Source organism: Procambarus clarkii, chromosome 75 (assembly GCF_040958095.1).
Source record: "Procambarus clarkii isolate CNS0578487 chromosome 75, FALCON_Pclarkii_2.0, whole genome shotgun sequence".
Lineage (NCBI taxonomy): Eukaryota > Metazoa > Arthropoda > Malacostraca > Decapoda > Cambaridae > Procambarus > Procambarus clarkii.
This window is the reverse complement of record NC_091224.1, coordinates 19,132,019-19,155,051: the sequence shown is the minus strand read 5'-3', so window position 1 is coordinate 19,155,051 and position 23,033 is coordinate 19,132,019. Positions and strand designations below refer to the sequence as shown.

General features: G+C 43.9%; 1 protein-coding gene across 3 annotated transcripts in view; it reads right to left on the bottom strand.

The window, feature by feature from the left end:
- The window catches only part of LOC123771656 (5' exonuclease Apollo), a 53,570-nt gene extending 30,790 nt beyond the window's left edge, over window positions 1-22,780 (bottom strand). The window contains exons 1-3 of one of the 3 annotated variants that reach the window (XM_045764278.2): window positions 22,713-22,780; window positions 18,462-18,566; window positions 6,928-7,047 (exon numbers count right to left, since the gene is read on the bottom strand). In XM_045764278.2, coding sequence (XP_045620234.2) covers window positions 6,928-7,047; window positions 18,462-18,530 — 189 coding nt within the window. In that variant the 5' untranslated portion in view covers window positions 18,531-18,566; window positions 22,713-22,780. Of the gene's footprint in view, window positions 1-6,927; window positions 7,048-18,461; window positions 18,567-20,719; window positions 21,638-22,623 lie in introns of those variants that run through there. The other 2 variants (XM_045764277.2, XM_069313239.1) reach the window with 2 other exon arrangements.
- Window positions 22,781-23,033: the final 253 nt, after the last annotated feature.

Sequence of the window (23,033 nt, the reverse complement as noted above, 5' to 3'; positions counted from 1 at the left end):
TAACTATGTTAAGAGTCTCCGTGGTGTAGTGGTAAGACACTCGCCTGGCGTTCCGCGAGCGCTATGTCATGGGTTCGTATCCTGGCCGGGGAGGATTTACTGGGCGCAATTCCTTAACTGTAGCCTCTGTTTAACGCAACAGTAAAATGTGTACTTGGATGAAAAAACGATTCTTCGCGGCAGGGGATCGTATTCCAGGGACCATAGGATTAAGGACTTGCCCGAAACGCTACGCGTACTAGTGGCTCTACAAGAATGTAACAACTCTTGTATATATCTCAAAAAAAAAAAAAAAAAAAAAAAAAAGAATGAATTAAATTGGTCAACAAATAAATCAGTCATAACTGGCAGAACTTGGGACTGAATTTTTTTGGGGGTGATTTTTTCACAGATTTCAAACTCAATTTTCCTTGTTTCTTTACATTGTTTTGGTGATTAGGGACCAGATTAGGGCTTTTTGACTTATATAAAGTATATTCTAAATATATCCCTTAAATCATTATAATTATTATAATTATCCCTATATTTAGTTTTTTGGGGGGTTATTTTTTCTTGACTTCATTTCAGCACATATTGACCTATAACTTTCACATATTCAAGTACGAATGTCAAACAATGTTTATTAAAACATAGAAGTAAATTAATGAATTAGAACTACCTTATACATTGACTGATAACTTCAACTTCAATTATCTCTAAAACTAGAGTTTCAACATTGAGCCAGCTTCAAAAAACCAGCGTTGAATGTATTGAAACGCCATTTTCTGGGTGAGACCCGGAGGCTTCCCGGACCTTTACCGGCTGATATGCTAATGTCAGACTTTGGCATCAGTCATGTGTATGGAGTTCTAGGGCCTACCGGGGACCACAGCCAGAACCTGGCCCCCTCAGAGAGGCAAGGGGAGCAATGGCCTATAGAAACCCCCGTGTGGTAGGAAGCATTCTATGTCTGCCATCGACCGGGTCAAGCATCCAGAAAGGTAAGCATTCCAAAACAAACCTCCTATTCTGGTGAAAATTGCTACCTAAAGCCGAACTAGTGGATAGAACTCTTCAACAGAAAACAAGTAAACTAGTATGACGTCATACGTCACCGCGCCGCTGTCTGCGCAGCTCCCCCCTCCCCGGGAGGGGGAAGGGGGAGCCCCAGACTTCCCACGCCGGCTATCCACCCATCAGTTCTGAGGCTGGATGTCAAAACACGCGAAAAACAGCCGACCGGAGGGAGGGAGGGTTGCCGGGGAGCCTCCGGGTCTCACCCAGAAAATGGAGTTTCATTACATTCAACGTTGGTTTTCTGGGGGGAGCCCCGTCGGCTTCCCGGAGCTAACTACCCACAGAGGAAGGTCAAAGGGACAGAACCGGGAGGTGGACACTACGCACCCCTCACGGAAGCAAGACAACCGGCAGCAAACGCCAACCCAAGGCGCCACAGCCCCGAAAAGTCCCGGGAACAACACGAGAACAACGAGCAGCAAGGCCCCCGCACGAACACCAAAAAATCCATGCCCGAAAGACCGCAAGGCCACATTGCCCAGACGGCAGCGAGAGCAGCAAAGCCACGAACGCCACAGACATGAGGGAAGAACACAGACAGCTTAGCCGCAAGAACACGGCTGACCACCCGGGACACCATCACCCGCAAACCGGGAAGAACAGAACCGGATCAACGCAAAACGTGCTCCGGACCCAAACGCCGTGGCACGCAAACAACAGCGGAGGGCCGCCACTGAACACAAAACACGACACACCCCCGGCCCGACCAACGAAGCACCAACAAACACTGGACCCCTCCAGAACGCAGCAGCCCCACCCCGCGCCAGAAAAGATGGAGACTGCTGCCGCCGAACAACCAAAACGCTAAAACCGAAGGAGCAAGAAAACTCAGCGATTCGACCCCCAGAGGCAGAGGCCAAAAGGAAAGAGCCGACGAAAAAACACACCGGAACCGAAGGGGCACTACCAACCGAGGAGAAGACAGAGCACGCTGACCAGAGACCAGGATGGTGCAAGCGGCGTACGAACAGGCCGGAGGGTGAAACGACGCACAAGACAGATTACCAACGGTGCAGAAGCAACACCAAGACCGAAAGCAAGCTGAAGCGGCTCCGCCAGCGCCGCACGAAAAGAGGCGACAGTATGTGGCAAGACGACGGCCCCCAACCCCCACCAGAAAACCAAGCTAGCAAGAGTAACCACCTAAGAAGGGACAGGAAAAGGAAGGACCGCCAAAATACCCCATACTGCCGCCAAGAGAAGCACGCAGGTGGGACACCTACCACGAAGCCACCCGACCACCAACCGGAGGCGAGACCGCGAGACAGAACATAAGCAGCCCCGACAAGGCCCCTCCGAGCCCAGGAAAAGGCGGACCCGTGGGAAGATCTCGGGCGCGACCACCGAAACCCAGGCAGCACAAGGAGATGGAACGTCTGCCGAACAGAAAAGCTCCCCAAAGCATGCAAGCCCGCCAGGAGTTCAGAAACGACGGGTCCGACGCGAGACATCGCAAGACCCCCCCCAAAAAAACGAACCGGCAGGGCAAGCTAGGAAACCAAAGAAGGCGGAAGGGTCGCCGCTAGAACAGTACCCGAACCAAGGGGTACGAACAACTGCAATAGACCGAGACAAAGAAGCACATCACAGGACACAGGCTGAAAAACGCCCAAGAACACACGCAGAACACCCCTGCTGCAGAGGAGGCAGGAAGAAAGAGCAGAAGCACAAAAACCCCAGGAAAACAACCAGGGGTGGACAATCAGGCAGGGACAGAAAATCCCCACGCAATCCCCAGGCACAAAACAGCAGCAAAGTGCCACTCCACAACCGGACACAGGAACAAGGACACGCCACCGTGAAACATGGTACCAATGCACACGTGCAGCAGCAGCAACAGGCACCACCTGCAACATGCAACATGTAAATAGCAACTCCCTTCTGCAAAGGCAGAGAAACGAAGCAGGCAGACCCCAGACAGGGCCAACGGAGACACGACAAAACCCAGCAGGCCCAGAAACCTGCACCAGGCGACCGACGGCGGAGAAACCCCGCTCGATACCTGCTGGATGGGGTACTGGGAGCTCTTTTACACCCCAAGCCCGGCCCAAGGCCAGGCTAGACCGACCAGAGGGTGGCCCACCAGGCAGCTGCTAGGAGCGGCTTGCCAGCCCACATACCCCCACAACCAGGATGGGCCGGAATTGCTATATGAAAACAGGCTAGTGTGCCCTGGAAGTCCACGGACGAACCAGCAAGAAGGCTTATGCTCGCAAGTAGGTCGTGTAACAAGCACAGACCTCTGATGGTAATACAGTGTTCCCCAATTGTGCCACTAGCACCACTGCACTCCACTGGTGCTATCCCGCAAGTTCTACCAGATAGGCGGGACCCAAGAGCCAGAGCTCAAACCCTGCAAGCACAGCCAGGAGCCTTACCAGGTGAGTACAGAACCAACCCTACAACCCCCACACCTCACAACATGAAAAAGGTGGGTCCCCTGAATGACTCCAGCATGGGTTGGACATGCACATGAGGGGGACAGGAATGGTTGAAAAAGGGACAGTCATTGGTGTGCCACTGGTCTCAGGTCATACAAAAATATACCTAAATAAAGACAGGTATATAAACAACACCGCATCCAGCGCCCGGCCAAAAGACGCCAGACCGCAGAAACTCATTTGGCGAACGGTGGCACGAACTTGACATGACTCAACCGTGCCCAGAAGAACCTGGGAGCACAGACAGGTGAAGACGCCAGAGCCGGACCCTGCCGGACCCGCAGGAGAGCAGGGAGAGGCGAAGGAGGCGGCCCACACCCATGACACAGGGAAAACCGCGGTGTCCTCCCCACAACTGGGAACCAGGACACCCCCTGGAGCGAAGGGGCCACATACCGCAGCCAGGGAGAAGAACGAGAGGCGAAGCACCGTAGCAAAAAGGGCACAAAAAAACCAGAACTGAAACACCGCCCAGACCAAAACAAACTCCACGGCGCATGCGCATAACATGCTGACCGAACTGCACAACCCTCTCTGCAGGAAGGTGCCAACCAGGACTACTGCACTAGAAAAGTAGCCAAAAGAGGAAGCAGGAACAATAAAACCAGGCCAAAGAAGCAAAGAGCCCAAAAAGGAACCCAACCGGGCGACAAGTAGCCCAACAGGGCGACAAGTAGCGCAACAGGGCGACAAGTAGCCCAACAGAGCTACAAGTAGCCCAACCAGCTCACAAGTAGCCCAACCGGGCCACAAGTAACTCAAAACGGCGACAAGGACGAGGAGCCGACAGACGTTCCAATAATGCGGGAAGTAGCGAAAAACCTTCCCGAACCCTCGAGAACACAGAAGCCAACACTAGTCCCGAAGGTACACAAAGGCGCAGGCGCACCCGAGATCAGAAGTCACGTAGAACCCCATCGAACGAGGAAACATGACAAAAACACCGTCCCAAAAAAGGGTGGGAGGAAACATCCACCCACAGGACGGAATCAACCGACTCAAAGGCCAAGGAACCGAGCCCGGGGAGGGGCCGACGCCCAACAGCACGTACGGCGAGTGGGGAGGAAAGACCCCACTCCGCGTAACCACAAGCCCCGCCTTGAGGGGGATAAAAAAACAACCACGGGGTCCAACAGGGCCCAAGGCCCCCCAAGTCAGCCCCTCCCCAGCCCCGGGAACCTACACGACAGGCCCCGAGGCCGAGCCGTTCCCCCAAAGCCTCGGCCGTACCAGAAAACCAGGGCAGCCATGAAAACACTAAGGAAGGGAGCCCACTGGCAGACTCATACAACACGGCTGGAGGAACAGGCTCAAATGCTCCCGTCACTACCCCGGAAGGGGAATTCCCCGAGACTGCCCGAGTCTCAACACCACCAAAAACCCCGCCCCGAACCTACAGACGGTAAGGAACCAGATGCAGGCAGGAAGGGTGATCCAGGGGAAAGACAAATGAGCGTGGATGGAACCGAAGCAACCAACACCCCCAAGTCCCAAAACGAACTACAACGGGGCAGCCCCGGGGCTCCCGGGGCGGAAACCACGAGAACATTGCCACCACCAAGGCTTAAGTGCAACGCCCCTGCTGCCCGCACCCGCTTTGTCAGCACAACTGGGTAACCGAGCCACAACGAGCAACCAAACTCGCAGGACTCCGGGTCAAAGGTGTCCCCGACCCCACAGAGGGCAGACTGAGGCAAAACAGAGAGTCACCCAGAGACAAAGGGTGAGAGCAACCCTCAAACTCGCTGGAAGCGAGGGGGGGGACTCAGGGGTCACATCCATCGGACCCGCGCGCCCCCAGGGGGTTCCCAGGGTCCCGAGCGTTTACTATATGAGGACTCGCGCTCAGGTAATCCCAGGCAGGGTACTGCTAACCGGCACCCAAAGCTACCAAACAACTTTCTAAGAGCTGAACCCCCGGGACGTGTGCACTCACGGGGACCTAGCAGGGGTACCACCAGAAAATACTCAGAACACAAGGGACACAAGGGGCAAGAACGAAGGCATACCCCCCACCAGGTAGATAAACAAAAATAAAAAGAAAATCCCGCAAGAGGACAGCGTACCCAAGCGGAACAGAGCCGGCCTGCTATGATTGGTAAAGACAAGCTGCACAGTACCCTGCGCCCCACCAGTGCAAAAACTGCCCCTTACTCTAAGGCGAACAAGGGAGACAGAACACCCGAGCACACAAAGTGCGGCCGAAAACCAAGCAGTAAACGGCCTAGCAGGGGCAGGACCCAAGGAACTTGTGGAAGGTAGCCCCAAGCCCCAAGGGCAGTACTTACAGGGCACCTTGGGAAGGGAACCTTAGGCGCATGCAGCCCGAGTACAAGAGAATCACTCCCGGCTCACGCACCACCTAAAAAACAGATACCACACTCTAGGTACAGTGCTGAAACAAACACTGGAGCCGGAGCACATAACCAGTGTCTATAGCATCAGCCGAAGAACTGATGGGTGGATAGCCAGCGTGGGAGGTCTGGGGCTCCCCCTTCCCCCTCCCGGGGAGGGGGGAGCTGCGCAGACAGCGGCGCGGTGACGTATGACGTCATACTAGTTTCCTTGTTTTCTGTTGAAGAGTTCTATCCACTAATTTGGCTTTAGGTAGCAATTTTCACCAGAATAGGGGTTTGTTTTGGAATGCTTACCTTTCTGGATGCTTGACCCGGTCGATGGCAGACATAGAATGCTTCCTACCACACGGGGGTTTCTATAGGCCATTGCTTCCCTTGCCTCTCTGAGGGGGCCAGGTTCTGGCCGTGGTACCCGGTAGGCCCTAGAACTCCATACACATGACTGATGCCAAAGTCTGACATTAGCATATCAGCCGGTAAAGCTCCGGGGAGCCGACGGGGCTCGGTCCATCCTGGACCATTCTCAAGACAATTGACTTGAGAATGGTCCAGGACAGACCGAAATGTCGTCGCCCCTTCACCTTCTAGTGTGTGGTCTGGTCAAACTACTTCAGCCATGTTATTGACTCATCGCCTGCATATCCTGCAATCACAGTCATTTCTACCACCATTCAAGTATACTTCTACTTCAGTTATGTTCTACATCTTCGGTTATTTCACGATCATAATCACATGCAGTTCAGCTTCCTTCAAGTCCTACATTAACAGTATCTCACTACACTTGGCTGCACACAGCTTTCCTCCAGTTTAATCCATTACAATAAATTGACTTCGTGAATTACTGATCCTGGGCAGGGCGAGACAGCTAGGCGCGTCTCCTTGCACCCGTTGCCTCTGTTCACCTAGCAGTAATTAGGAACTTGGTTGTTAGTCGACTGTTGTTGGTCGCTTTCTGAGGAATGGTCAAATACCGTTCATATTCGAGAGAACTTCAAATTTCCCACAAAACATGGAACCTAGACAAAAGTACTAAACTACAGACGCAACAGAAGGCCCTACTGCTCTCATCTCACCTTGAACTTGTGTTCCAACAGGACTGCATTGGTGGGTGATGTATAGATTGGTAGCCGCCATGTGCGTGTCAGACCCTGAGTGTGGTCAGTATGAAGGTGTGTCAGAAAGAACAGTCGAGCCTGTTGGGTAATTATAAAGATTGGTCAGCATGAAGGTGTGCCAAAAATAAATAAAGATCCTATACTAGAAACACATGGAGTGTCAACATCTATTAAAGAAACAGGTATAGTTGGTTAGCGTCAATATGCATTAGGAGGAACTAGCTAGCCTGTATGAGAAACATGTAAATTATCAGTATTTTGGTGCAACAGAAACAAATGGCGAGTCTAAACGATATATGTAGTGTCTGTGTGAAGCTGCATCAGAATGAACTGGTAAATCTGAAAAGAAAACACTTGGAGTTGCTAAGAATTTTATTTAAAACTGGGAATTTTTTGCAACAAATAAAAATAGGTAATGAAACGACTCTTTCTGGTAGAGTTCCATTGGCTCCCTGTAGCTATCTCGTTAAGATTGATAAACACTACAAGGCCCATCAATTGTAAGAGTTCAGTTTGGCCTACCGGGGACAAAAAACCGAACCAGGCCCACCTGACGAGAGGCACAAAGAGCAAATGACATTCCCCAATTTCACTGGAAATGCATCTAGAAAGGCAGCGAAGCTTTACAGACAACTACTGGGTTCACAATGCTCAAAGCCACAAAACTGCCAAACAACTCCCTAAACAATTCAATTCAAAATAATCATATGAAACTAGCTAGGACCCATTAGTACCAAATGCTGCCACTGTCTCCAAGCATGGTTCAGCATCAGCAAGCACTTCATTTCAGGAGATGAAAAACACCGCAACAAACTGACGAACATGGAACAAAGGGAAGGGAGAAAAAGAGCCAACGGGGTTATACTTGAACCCCGATGTTCTAATAGGAGTTCTAATAGAACTCCTATTATATTTGAAAGGAGAGTTTCATTACAACAACATCAACAATACAATTTTATTTAGGTTAGGTACTTACATACAATAAATATCTACAAGAATTGTTTGACTAATAGGTATAGCTAGTACATATAATGCCTAAAGCCATTATTACGCAAAGCGTTTCGGGCATTCCATTCAATGATTGGTTTCTGGTGAAAGCCCCATGATGGTTCCCTGTAGCGAGATAACCACAGGGAAATTAAAGGGAAAGACTTGCAAGAGAGAAGGCAAGGCAGCAGACACTAACTCGCAGTAGAGACCAACATCCAGGAAGCACAATCCAGGGCAATAGAGATCTGAAGAGTACCAGGGACCTTGACTAAATACATGGCCACCATAACCCTGATATTCCACAAAAGCCCCTGAGCACGAATATCCACCAAAGACCTATTAGAAAAAATACACCACAATTACCTAAGTGTAGTTACAGGGTGAGTAGTGTAAGTTACAGTATAGTGCTGGGAAGATGTAACTAAGTGTAGTTACATCTTCCCAGCACTATCATATAAAGCTTCGAAACTACAGATAGTTTTGGCCTCCACCATCATCTCACTTAACTTATTCCAACTCTGCATAAGGGGAACTTTCTGATGTTCTTTTGGCACCTTTGTTCAGTTAGCTTCAATCTATGACCTCTTGTTCTTGAAGTTCCAGGTCTCAAGAATTCTCCTTTATAAATTTCGTTGATTCTCATTGTCATAGGAGTACCTCGGTTTACGAATTTAATCCATTCCTGGAGACGGTTTGTAACCCGAAAATTCGTAAACCGAAGCGAATTTCCCCATATGAAATACTGTAATGGGAAATGAATTAATCCGTTCCTGACTCCCAAAAAACTTCGCTTCAAAGTCAATTTTATACCTAATTCACCCAAATTTTCACTACTAAAGTATATTCAAGTTATTACTTACCCTTGCTGATGACTTCTATTGGCGTATGGAAGATGGTGAGGAGGGGGGGAGGAGGAAAGGTGTACTGTTTGGAAGGGGAGTCCCCTTCCATTATAACATCAAGCAGTGAAGACTTCTCTGGAGTGCACTCTCTGGAATGTTTTGCCTGCATACCACTAGGGCCTGGTTGTGGCTAACTGCTTGATTTTCTCACAAGCAAACGTTCCATTGAAGATTGTTTTTTCCTTCTTTGCAACACTTGTCTGTAGTGAGGCATCACATTGTCATTGAAAAGATTAATGCAACGGCCTACTACAGCTTTCTCTGGGCGAGTCGTTTCAACAAAAGTTTGCATTTCTTCCCACAGCCTACACCACTTCCTATTGTTGAGGAAGGGACATTCTCTACTGCCTCATCCTCCATCCTCAGAAATATCCTCTTGTTGCTGCTCCTTTTGAAGGGCTTGGAGTTCTTCGGTGGTCAGTTCTTCGTTGTGTTCTTCCACCAACTCCTCCACATCAGCACCATCCAATTCCAAGCCCATTTTCCAGCCCAGAGTATCAATTTCCTCAACAATAGGCACTGCATTTACAGGCTCAAACCCCTCAAAGTCTAGTTCTGACACACATTCAGGCCACAATTTTCTTCAGCCAGAGATCAGGGTTCTTTGAGTCACTTCTTGCCAGGCTTTGTAAACGAGTTTTAAACCACTATAAATGTTAAAATGGGTTTTCCAAAACTCTGAGGGTGAGGTTTGTGGCATCAGTCACTTCAAAACATTTCCGGAAAAGTGCCCTTTCATAAAGTTTTTTAAAATTTGCTATGATTTTCTGGTCCATAGGCTGAATTAGAGGAGTGGTGTTAGGAGGAAGGAACTTTATTGTGACAAAATTAAATTTGTTCAACAATGCATCTTCCAAGCCTGGAGGATGAGGAGGAGCATTGTCGAAGAGAAGCAGGACCTTGAGTGGCAAACTTTTCTCCTGCAGATATTTTTGTATGGTAGGGCAAACCACCTCATTCACCCATTCCATAAAAAAAATATCCTAGTCACCCATGCCTTATTATTAGCCTTCCACATCACACTCATTTGGTTTTTCTGCACACTATATTTTTTGAAAACCCCTGGATTTTCAGAATGATACACAAGCAAGGGTTTAATTTTCAAATCGCATCTCACATTTCCACACAGCACAAGAGTAAACCTATCTTTCATAGGCTTGTGTCCGGGCAATGATTTCTCCTCCTGGCTAATGTATGTCCTCTTAGGCAGTCTTTTCCATAACAGTCCTGTGTCATCACAATTAAACACTTGTTGCAGTTGGTATCCCTTAGCCTCTACAAAATCTTTAAATTCTTCAATAAATCTTTCAGCCACTGGTTTGTCTGAGCTGGCAGCCTTTCCATGCCTCACAACACTATGAATACCATTTCTTTTCTGGGGGGGGGACCCCCTACGGCTCCCCGGAGCTATCCAGGCTGAATGGATATCTATAACTTTCTGTCATCAAAGTGCTTGGAGTTCATGCCTACTGGGAACTATGAACCAGAACCTAGCCCACTCAGAAGAGGCATGAGGAGCAATGGCCTATAGAAACCCCCCTGTGGTTGGGAGCATTCTATGTCTGCCATCGACCAGGACAGGCACCCAGAAAGGTGTTCCAAAACAAACCCCAATTCTAGTAAAAATATTGCTACCGAAAGCTGATCAAGTGAACAGAACTCCCCAAACGGAAATTAGCAAACAAGCATGATGTTTACATTCTGCTGCGACGCTGTCTGCGCAACCCCCCGCTTCCCGGGAGGGAAAAGAGAGAGCCCCGGACCTCTCACGCCGGCAACCCAACACTAGTTCTCGGGCTGATGGGTCTGGTGTCGTCACGTGCCTCAGGCTCCGGAATTCTTTTGTCTCAGTCCTGTGTCTGGTGAAGTGGGCTGTCTCTCCATGGGGGGGGGGGGGGGGGGGGTGAGCCAGGAGTGATATTCCAATTTTATTTTTTTCCAATTATTTTGTTGTAACCTTTATAACCTGGAGAATACATATCCTTCCCTAACTATTTGAAGATAGAATGAAATTGGTCAACAAAAAAATAAGTCACAACTCGCAGAACTTGGTACTTTGAATTTTCTTTGGCTGATATTTTTCACAAATTTCAAACTCTATTTTCTTTGTCTCTTTAGGTTGTTTTGATGATTAGAGACCAGATTAGGGCTTTTTCACTTATATAACATAGACTCTAAATATATCCTCTAAATCATTATAATTATTATAATTATCCTTATAATTTTTTTTTTTGGGGGGGGGGGTATTTTTTCTCGACTTCATTTCAACACATACTGACCTACAAATTTCACATATTCGAGTACGAGTGCTAAACAATGTTTATTAAAACATACAATTAACTTAACGAATTAGAACTACCTCTATTCATTGTCGAGAACCTCAACTTCAAGTACCTCTGAAATTAGTTTCAACTTTGAATTGCTTCTAAAATTCCAGTTTCTGACCGATTCTCACCATTTTGACATATTGTGTGTTCAACTGTCTGTTCTACAATCTCTCTGAATGGATTTTTCATAAACCCTATACATTTGGAGTTATATATTATTTTTGTTTAAATTTGCCACATATTTCAAATGCCATATTGACAAAAATTTTTTTACAGTAAACTACACTGAAAACTTATACAGTATTCTAATCTGATAACAATGAAAATCATATGCTATTCTGAAAGCATAATAACACCAATTGAACAATTGGTAATATTTTATATTTTTGAAGCTCATTTGAAAATCTGAAGTTTTCAATATTGACTTTTAAAATTACTTTTTATCTTCTTGTTTTTCAAGTTACGTTGTGATCATTTAGACAAAGTGGGAGCATTCGCCTTGTTGATTACGCACAAAAAATTGGAAAGTGTTTGTGCAAGTTTGAAAAACTTTAGTTATGTCAAATCGTATATGTATGTTTTGCACGGTTTAAGGGTTAATGAATTTATGGAATAGGAGAGGTTCTGTTTTACATTTCTCCAATATCCTTTTCTGAAAATTTATTTCTGCTTCTCCTCTTACTGCTGTGTATTTGTTTCTTGATTCTTTGTATTGCTGGGGTATTTGAGGGCATAGCCTATTCCTACATTGATTCCAATTTTTGTCTTTTGTTCTCTGGCTCTCTCACAATTCTTGTTAAATCAATCCTGTTTTCTAGTTCAACATCTCTGTTTTGGTACAATTTTTTATGTGTCTTCAACATATATCTCACAAAACAATGATACATCTCATTTGCTTCTTTGTCTAACAACAAATCTTTTCATTCAAATTCATTAACCCTTAAAGTGCGCATCATGTCATATGACATGTTGGAAGTTGTTCCAGTCAATTGTGCATCACGTCATATGACGTGTTGGAGTACTACGCAAGATTTAAACGGCCCACGGATACACGGGGTTCACCACACCTTCATCAGGGCTCTTGTAAACAGACGCCATTTAAAAAAAAAATCGTGGGCCAAACTCCCGGGTGTTAGGCCCTCAGTATTGAGATAGCTACCAAGCCTGACGCACGCAGCATGAGCTAACTGCACTGCTGTTCAGCTTGTGACCACAGCATCCCCTAAAAATGCCATAATATACTTGTTCATGCTATTATGTAGCGATGATATTATTACAGAAGACCCCTGACTGTGATAAAACTGACCAGGATTCTGATAATAGCAGGATTGTGGTGATATTTAGCGCTGTGCGCCATGGAGGGAGGAGTAATACTGTGGGAGGGAGGGTGGTGGCTATGTCTTCTGACTGTGTGTGGCCACCTTTTATTGACTGCACTCACCATACCAGCTTAGTGGTTAGCTATGGTGAGCACAAATGTAGATACTTATATATAACGTGTGTATAGAGGGTATAAACAGCAAGAGGAGAAGGTTGGGAGCTGGCATTTTGGTGAGGGTGGTGGCGTCATCTGCACGACGCCACCGTGCAGACGACGGTGTTGTTTACTGGTTACCACGATGGTCTTTTGGCACCATACCAGTTTACTTGTACAAGTATGGTGAATAAAACAGGTAGATATTTATATATAATGTGTGTATATAGCATAATAAGTCTCTTTACAGTCTCCGTGGTGTAGTGGTAAGACACTCGCCTGGCGTTCCGCGAGCGCTATGTCATGGGTTCGTATCCTGGCCGGGGAGGATTTACTAGGCGCAATTCCTTAACTGTAGCCTCTGTTTAACGCAACAGTAAAATGTGTACTTGGATGAAAAAACGATTCTTCGCGGCAGGGGATCGTATTCCAGGGACCATAGGATTAAGGACTTGCCCGAAACGCTACGCGTACTAGTGGCTGTACAAGAATGTAACAACTCTTGTATATATCTCAAAAAAAAACAAAAAAAAAAAAAAAATAACACCACAAACAGTATTGCTGGAGGAGAAATATTAGTGTGTCTGGCCTTGAGGACGGCAGCCATCAGCTGACTGTGTGAGGTCCTACGTCTTTGTGCCTTTACTCACCATACAAGCTTAGATGTACAGTTATGGTGAACAAAACATGTAAATACTTATATATAACGTCTGTATATAAAAGCAAAAACAGTATGGTGGGTGGAGAATGGTGGCAAGTCAGGTGAGGTGAGGGAGGGAGTGGCAGCCAGTGGCGGGCTGCCACTGCCTGTCACTGCCACTCAGCATACCAACTTAGTGGCTCGTTATGGTGAACACGAATGTAGATACTTATATATAGCGTCTGTATATAATGAATAAAGCAAAAACAGTATTGTGGGAGGAGAATGTGGGTGAGTCAGGTGACTTGAGGGAGGGAGGAAGTAGCAACCAGTGGCGGGCTGCCACTGGCACTGCCACTCAGCATGCCAACTTAGTGGTTCGTTATGGTGAACACGAATGTAGATACTTATATATAACGTCTGTATATAGTGAATAAAAGCAAAAACAGTATTGTGGGAGGAGAATGTGGGTGAGTCAGATGACTTGAGGGAGGGCATGAGTGGCTGGCTGGTACACGGCGGTCACTCCTCGTTACTTTTTGACTCATAATAGCTACTTAGTGGTTCGTTATGGTGAACAAAACATGCAGATACTTATATATAACCTGTGCTTATAGTGTAATAACCGACAAAGTATTTGTTCACTGATTGATGAACATAATTGAATCAACAATATGCACACCATATTTTTGAGTACAGCGATGATTCACTCATTTTATTATATAAATATAATACAAACTACACACAATTGAATAATATTACAGCATAAAAACTATGAAAAATCAATCAGAGACATTGAAATAATTAGGTAATTATCTCTTTGTGGCAACTCCGGCCTGACAGCTGGCGATCAACAGACCACCTGGGACGCACGCTGACTCAGCGCCTGTTTTTTGCCAGACTTCCCCGCCCTATAGCAGGCAATATATGCCACTTACGATTTTTTTATTATTTTTCCCATGATCAGTGAACACAAATTAACAGATTAGGAAGACAAAATATTTTTTTTTTCAAAATTACATGCACCTGTGGGGAAGAAAGGATATTATACCCCTAGCATGTTAAGGGTTAAAGAACTTATGTTCCTTAAAGCTTAAAGCTCCCAACAAACTCCAAGGGCAAAGACCACCACAAGTAAGGAAGCCCTCTAACGGAGAGTGATTCCCGAACACCCCAGGAAAGATAACTCTGGCCACACAAGGGCAGTACTTATGGAGCACCTAGGAAAGGTGACCCTAGGCGCATACATCTCCAGTGTGCTAAACTCCAGGCCAGCACACATGACCGTGTAGGAACAGCCTTGTAAGGCAAAACACCAACAAAACGGGAAAGTGTTGCCAGAGCAAGCCGATGACCGTCGGGCACAACATCAGTGAAGAACTGGCTGGTGGCAGCACAGGTCATCACCCCCCCCCCCCCAGCAGTTTTTTTTTTTTTTTTTTTTTTTTTTTTTTTTTTTTTTTTTTTTTTTTTTTCTACCACAGACGTGGCCACACATTTACAATGCTAACCAGCATATATACATTTTCTTCTGTCCTCCATGGACAGGGTTAGAGAAGTGTTAAACATATAGTTCAAGGGTTTATTGAACACTCAACCACAGAAGGTGATTCGGTGCTTTTAAAATGCTAAGCTAACCTACATACGTAAATACAAAGATACACAGATTTACGTACGCCCTACATAAAGTATTAGATGTGTCTTTTACATAGTGTCATTAATGTACATTCACAAAGGTGAAATGTAATTCTGATCAGCTTCCATATTTGCTTTATACCCATACATATACATACACACACACACATACACATACATATATACACACATACATGCATTCACATACATTTGTCTCATTTACCCTGACAGGGTGAGGTAGCTGATAAAGAAACTAGTGTGCAATTAAGCACTTAATCACTGAAGGTGATGAAGGTGCTTTTACAAGCTCAGGTTATATAGTTACATCACATACATACATTGTATGATTGATACATTACATGGTCAATTTTGGATACAAGTCCAATATATCATCAAGTGTTCCAGTACTCATATAGTAACTACAGAGTTCAGCATACCTTAGCCCAGGAGGGCGAAAGTCAGTCAGTATGGGACATTCTACAATATAATGTTCAAGAGAGTGCATGTTTTCTCTTTCACAAAGTTGACACATTGTGTACTCGACATTTGGGTTTTGAGAAAGCTGCCAGATACGTCTATATCCCAGGCGTATTCTGGCCACTATAACATCCCCCCAGCAGTGAGGGGTGTGGAGGAGGGGGGTAGCGGCGAGGATAGTTGGATGAAGTTTAGGTTGTTCGTTTCTTGGTGGGGAAGTTCTTTTGATACTTAGATGGCACATGTTGCATTTTTCAACCGGGCAGTAGTCTGTTTTGATTTGCCAACCTTACTGGGTGCTTCCCTGGTTGATGGCCAAATGACAAACTTCAAATGTAAAATGTTCATGCTCCATTGTTCTCTGCACCTCTCTGAGGGGGGCCAGGTTCTGACTTGTGGTCCCTGGAAGGCCTACAAGAACTCTGCGACTGATGACTCGTGGTGCTAATCACCAATTGGGTTCCTAGTGGTCACCTTTATTTTATTTTATTTGCAGTTGTATGTTTTGGTGCGCTTTACCTTTCTGGAGGTTTTCCTGCTTGATACCTGCTTGATGGGGTTCTGGAAGTTCTTCTACTCCCCATGCCCGGCCCGAGGCCAGTCTTGACTTGTGAGAGCTTGGTCCACCAGGCTGTTGCTTGGAACGGCCCGCAGGTGCACATATTCATCACGGCAGTTCTTGAAGAAAACTATCAAGTTTTATCTTGAAGATGTCCACGGTGGTTCTGGAATATTTCTTATGCTCGCTGGGAGGATGTTGAACAACTGTGGACCTCTGATGTTCATACAGTGTGCTCTGATTGTGCTTATGACACCCCTGCTCTTCACTGGTTCTGTTCTACATTTTCTTCCATATCGTTCACTCCAGTAAGTTGCTATTTTACTGTGTAGATTTGGGACATAGCCCTCCAGTATTTTCCACATGTATATTATTTGATATATCTCTCGTCTCCTTTCTAGCGAGTACATCTGGAGAGCTTTGAGATGATCCCAATAATTTAGGTGCTTTATTGCGTCCATGTATGCCATATATGTTTTGAACTCTATTTCAGCAACCTATCCTGCTTTGAAGGGGAAAGTGAGTAGTGAGTCGTGCTCAAGACAGGACAGCACAAGTGACTTTAATAGTACAACCATTGTGATGGAATCCCTGGATTTGAAAGTTCTCGTAATCCATGCTATCATTTCTCTGGCTGACACAATATTTGCTTGGTTATACTCCCTAAACAGTAGGTCGTCAGACATTATTATTCCAAATCCTTGGCATGCTGCTTTCCTACTATGGGCAAATCTGATTGTGTTTTGTACCCTGATTTATATTTAATGTCCTCATTTTTAGTGTACCTGAGTACCTGGAATAATCTCTGTTAAACATCATGATATTTTCTTCTGTTCAGTCAAAACTTTATTAATATCTGCTTGTAGTTTTTCAATGATTTCAGCAGAGGTAATTTTCATGCTGATTTTTGTGTCATCTGCAAAGGATGATATGAAGCGGTGACTTGTATTTTTGTCTATGTCTGATATGAGAATAAGGAAAAGCAGTGGTGCAAGGACTGCACCCTGAGGTAGAAAGCTTTTTGGACTCAATTATATATAGTTGACTCTTACTCTTTGTGTTCTGTTTGAGAGAAAATTGAGTATCCACTGTTCAACTTTACCAGTTATTCCCATTGACCTCATTTTGTGTGGTTCAGAAGTTAGTTTTTCTATTCCTTGTTTAGTATTTGTAATATTTAGAACAGTGTCACATTGAATGTTCATAAGTGCCCAGTTTATTTTTTCCCAGTCTATCCTTTTATTTTTAAATTTTAATTTACTGAATAACCCCCTCTCGCTTGATCATTGTTTTTGGTCTATTCTATGTATTGATGATAGTTTGCACTTCAATGAGCTTGTTATCTGAGTATGTGGTGTCCCCGGTATCTGAGATCGTAATGTCCCTGATTATGTCTTCATTGTGAAGACCAGATCTAGAATATTTTCGTTCCTAATTGGCTCTGATATCCGCTAGTTGAGTGAAAATTTGTCACAGAATCTAAGTAGTTCTCTAATCTGTGGTTGGCTATGTCCAGGTAGATTTCCTGGTATAATATTATTGTTTGCTATTCTCCATCTTAGACTACGCAGGTTGAGGTCACCTAGGAAAATAATATCAGGTATTGGGTTTGTAAAATTATCAAGGTTATTCTCTATTTTGTTTATCTGTTCTGTGAATTCCTCAGCCGTTGCATCTGACAGTTTGTATATTAGAAAAATAACTATGTTTATTGGTGATTATTTGTACTCTTAGGGTAATCTAGTGTTTCTTGTGCCTTGTGCCTCTATTGAGTAGATCAAATTTTGTTTCTGTTCTCCAGTAGGCATTTCTGACTTGCATGTGTGTGGTGTGACATGTGTAGGAAGATTCAGGTAACTAGCTCCAGGGAACCACTGAGGAGCTCATCTCCCATGAAACAGTAATAGATCACATGATCATGCTGTGGAGAAATACAGAATTTTTGTGGTAAGAAGTTTCAAGGGAGGTATGCAAAATAGAACCAGATTGGAGACCATGCGTGTAAGATGATAGTGTGGCTGAGGTGAGTGGCACCACTGATTGAACTGCAAAACAAAAAGGGTCATCATCCAACATACAAAATATCTATGCAATGCACGGATAAGTGACTATATTTGGTAATTTATCTCATGTATTATTCATATAATAGTTGACACAGAATGTTGACTCCATGAATCCACTGTCTCATGGCTGAAAAGTTACTGCATATTTACCAAAGCAAACAATGATGATTTTATCTGGAATATCTACAAAAATTTGTAGAGCATGTTGCCAACATTTTCCTTAGAATGTTCCCATAATATTAATCAGAATTTATCCATCATTTTGTCAACAATTCCCAGACATTTAATTTACAATGTCCATGTAAATTTGTTCGGAATGTAATAATTTTTTCCTGTTTCCAACATCACAATAATCTGCTTAGCTGATTAATGTAATCATAACAAAATCATTGGATTATGTGTACCAAAACTATCATGATTTTTACCTGAGGTGCTTTAGTCGGTTTCCAAAAGTCGATCGCAATTGGTGTTCCGTTGATCACACAGCCGTTCATAGTGATGAGCCACGTCACCTCTCACAATGCTTTTTGCTGAAAATAGTTTAAACCATTAATATGTAAACTACTAAATAAACCATTAAATTAAATTAAGGCACTTTATATATATACATTAAAAGCAAACCATCACAAATAATAATTCTAAACAAGTAAAGCATTCAGATTTTTTTTCTGGGGAAGTCCCTTGTGGCTCCATAAAGCTATCATCTCTGATGTATGTGCCAACAGTCATGGAGTTCTCTGGCCTACTGGGCACCCAGAGCCAGAACCTGGTCCCCTCACAGAGGCACAGGGAATCATGACTCGTAGGTGAAAAAGTACCTTTATCCGGAACACGAGATTATCCGGCTGGGGGTCCTTCCCATATAGTCCGGAGTCCGGATAATCGAGTGAAGACAGTGTATGTATGTATGTATGTATGTATGTATGTATGTATGTATGTATGTGTATATATATATATATATATATATATATATATATATATATATATATATATATATATATATATATATATATATATATATATATATATGTATATATATATATATATATATATATATATACTGTATATATATATAAAAAGTACACAAAGTACAGTGGTACCTCGGCTTACGAATGCCCCCTCTTTACAAACTTTTCGGGTTACGAGCCCAATTTCTTCGTAAAATCTGAATCAGGTTACGAACGTTGCCTCAGGAAACGAAGTTTGTTGATACACATATGGCTGACCCAGCGAGTGGTGGCATGGTGATCGTGCCTCAGTTTACCAGTGCCTCCCGCCTAGTGACAATCGCACCTGAATTCTTTGTAAAGAATTTCAAATTTTTTAGGATTTTTTGCTATTTGAACACAAAAGTTGTTATTATATATATCTCGCCATGGGTCCCAAGAAAGCCAGAGGTAAGGTTCAAGCCAAGAAAACACATGTGAGAATAACCATAAGAAGCTGTAACAAGAGGCAGCTGAGGAAATGTCTTCAGTCTAACAGCCTGGTTGATCAGTCCAGCAACCAGGAGGCCTGGTCGACGACCGGGCCGCGGGGACACTAAGCCCCGGAAGCACCTCAAGGTAGCCTCAAGGTAGGGGAGGAGAAGGGAGTATACAATGTCCCTTCATCAACAATTAGGAAGTGGTGTAGACTGCGGGAAGAAATGCAAACTTGTTGAAACGATTCACCCAGAGCAAGCTGTAGTAAGTCATTGAATTAACCTTTTTAATGACACTGTGATGCCTCAGTTCAAACAAGTGTTACAACGAAGAGAAAGAAATCCTCTCTGGATAGATTTTTAGTGAAAAAATCAAGCAGTGAGCCACAAGCAGGTCCTAGTGGTATGCAGGCAAAACATGCCTGAGAGTGTACCACAGAGAAGTCATCACTGCCTGATGTTATAATGGAAGGGGACTTCCATTCCAAACAGTAACACCTCTCCTACTCCCCCCCTCCTCACCATCTTCAATACGCCAACGAAAGTCATCAATAAAGGTAAGTAAAAACTTGTACATACTTTAGTACTAAAGATTTGGGTGAATTAGGTATAAAATTTACTTTGAAATTAATTTTTTGGGGGTGCTGAAGGGATTAATTCAATTTACATTATTTCTTATGGGAAAATTCGCTTCGGTTTACGAATTTTCGGCTTACGAACCGTCTCTGGAAATGGATTAAATTTGTAAGCCAAGGTACCACTGTATCCTACATCATGCCATTCCCAAGATATTTAAGATTAAAGTGCCCAATATCAGACTAAATAAACAAAGGATCTTAATCGCAATTGGACCACAAACACAGCGAGGAACTAGAGTTTTCAGACATTACTGACATTAACGGATACAAAGTCAGATGCTACAAACCACTGGGCGATCGATTAGTGACATATGTAATTCGACATGTTGTAGACATTAGTGCAGACGACATCAAGGCAAAACTTCAGGCAGATGACATTCCAGTCTTTGGAGTCAAAAATTTATGCATAGAACAAATGGTGAACTGAGTGATACAGGCACTGCCCTGCTTACTTTTCTAGGCTACTTTTCCCTCTATCGGGTTTGGATTAACGGCTTACTCCATAAACTAGAGGTGTACGTACCATGTCCCACTCAGTGCTTTAGATATAAAGATTTTAACCATACCTCGAAAGGCTGCACCAAGGACATTAAATGTGGGAAATGCTATCAGATATACTCACCTGCTCAAACTGTGGTAATCATGACATTACATTCAAACAATGTCCTTCATACATAGCAACAAAAACGAAGGCTCTCCTCACCAACAACCTGCAATATAGTAATGCACTGAAATAACCTAATTCAGTCCATCATCAACCACTACCTCACACTCAACCATATCCTTTACTTGTACCTGATATGTCTGTCACTGACAATCCTATAACCCCAGAGTCCAATCCTTTCCCACAAAACATACAATTGAGTCTCTATCTTGTTGAAACACATGCACTGAAAATGCACTAGAAAATATGCTGGACTGACTCCTAACTAAATTCTTTACACAAGTAAACCAATCCATCCCCGAGGCTGGCCCAATACACACCCCTCATCCGGGTTGGTCTAATTACCCAGTCACCCAAATCTACTCAAAGCTACCCAAAGCTTCCTAGCATTACATAAGTAATAAAGAACTACTTCTTGACGTTATCTTGAGATAATTTCGGGGCTTAGCATCCCCATGGCCCAGTCCTTGACCAGGCCTCCTTTTTGTTACACATCGCCAGGAAGGAGCCAGTAGCAGCTGTCTAACTCTCATGTACCTATTTACTGCTAGGTGAACAGAGGCACCAGGGTGAAACTCTGCTCATTTGTTTCTGCCTCTGCCAGGGATCAAACCCAGAACCTTAAGTCTATGAATCCCAAGCACTGTCCACTCAGTCATCAGGCCCCCAACTATGATATATTTACTCACTATAATATGAAAAGTAGAAACTGCTGAATGTAGAAAATGAAAAAAAAAAATTTTTACTCTGAAATAATATAATTTTATAACGAAATTGGGCCAATCTAATTACCCAATGACACAACATTGTTGCTTGGATCATCAACTTCCTATGGCATTGCCTGCCACTTAATTTTGTCTAATTTCGTAATAAAATTATATTATTTCACAGAAAAAACATGTTATTTCATGTTCTACATTCAGCACCAACATTATAGTGAGTATATATCATAGTTCTTCATTACTTACGTAATTCTAGGAAGTTTTGCATAGCTTTGAGTAGGTTTTGGGAGCTGGGTAAGTAAACCGACTGCCTCATCCACAGCCACAGAGAATGACATCCAACCTAATGCAGTTACCATTGCTGTATACAAATACTGTAGTTCAAACTGATGCTGGACAAACTCAAATAAGTACAAATAAGTACTTAGCATGCCTTACCCAAGTCACTCCCCAGGCCGACTTGCCACAAACCCCAACCACCGGCACTAAGAGTAAGAAACCCCCAGCTGCACAAACCTCCCAGTGACCTGGCACTTTGACTGAAAAACCACGTCAACCATACTCTCCCACAACACATCCTCCAACTACTCCCAGATATTCAACACGCTGTACTACTGGCATGTCAAAGAAGACTGATGCAATCACATCCCAAACGTAAAGATCTAAAATACGACAACATAACATAACCCATCCTCAACTAACCTAACCAACCTAACCTAACTTCATACACATTAACCCTATGTTACTTAATGTACTCTAACTTACCCAATCCTAATCTACCTTAACCTATCTGAATTGCGACTAACTCCCAAACATACTTCGACTCACAAACTCAGTCTCTTGACTAAACCACACACTTTTCATCGAATAGCAACACTTTGCTACCACCATAAACACAACTCATCTTTGCCATCCTGAGTATTTCCACTCATGTTTATCTTTGACTTTATCCTCATACAAATAAAAGACATCGATATCTTTCAACCTCTGCCAAATTATGAACATTGACGCGACACTGTGAGTGCCGCATCTTTCAACATAACCATTCGTGCAGCCATCGGGAGGAAAAACCTTCATGCACGTATGCGACCAATACAAGGCTTAATGGGATAATTATTACAATTAAATGAGACGAGTTACCAAAAAACCGCAACACTTTTAGGTTTCTTTATGCTTGATGATACGTTAAGCAATCCTGTCTTAGGCCTCCCCTCCTTTTCTCATAGTACCATTTGATGATAAAGTTGAATTCATGTTAAGTTTTGTTGTGATGCTCAGATCGGTCGCTTGGCTCTCTAGATCACTATTCCGTTTTCTTTGGTGGACAAATTATTCTTATACGTTTTCTTTGGTTGTGGTCAAATCATGAACCCATTGATGATAAATGTTTATAAAATAAATGTTTATTCAGGTAAGGTACATACATACATACAAGAGATTTTTACAAACATTCATAGGTTTATAGATAGAGCTAGTACATACAACGCCTAAAGCTACTATTACGCAAAGCATTTCGGGCAGGAAAAACATTAAAGACTAAAACTTAATAC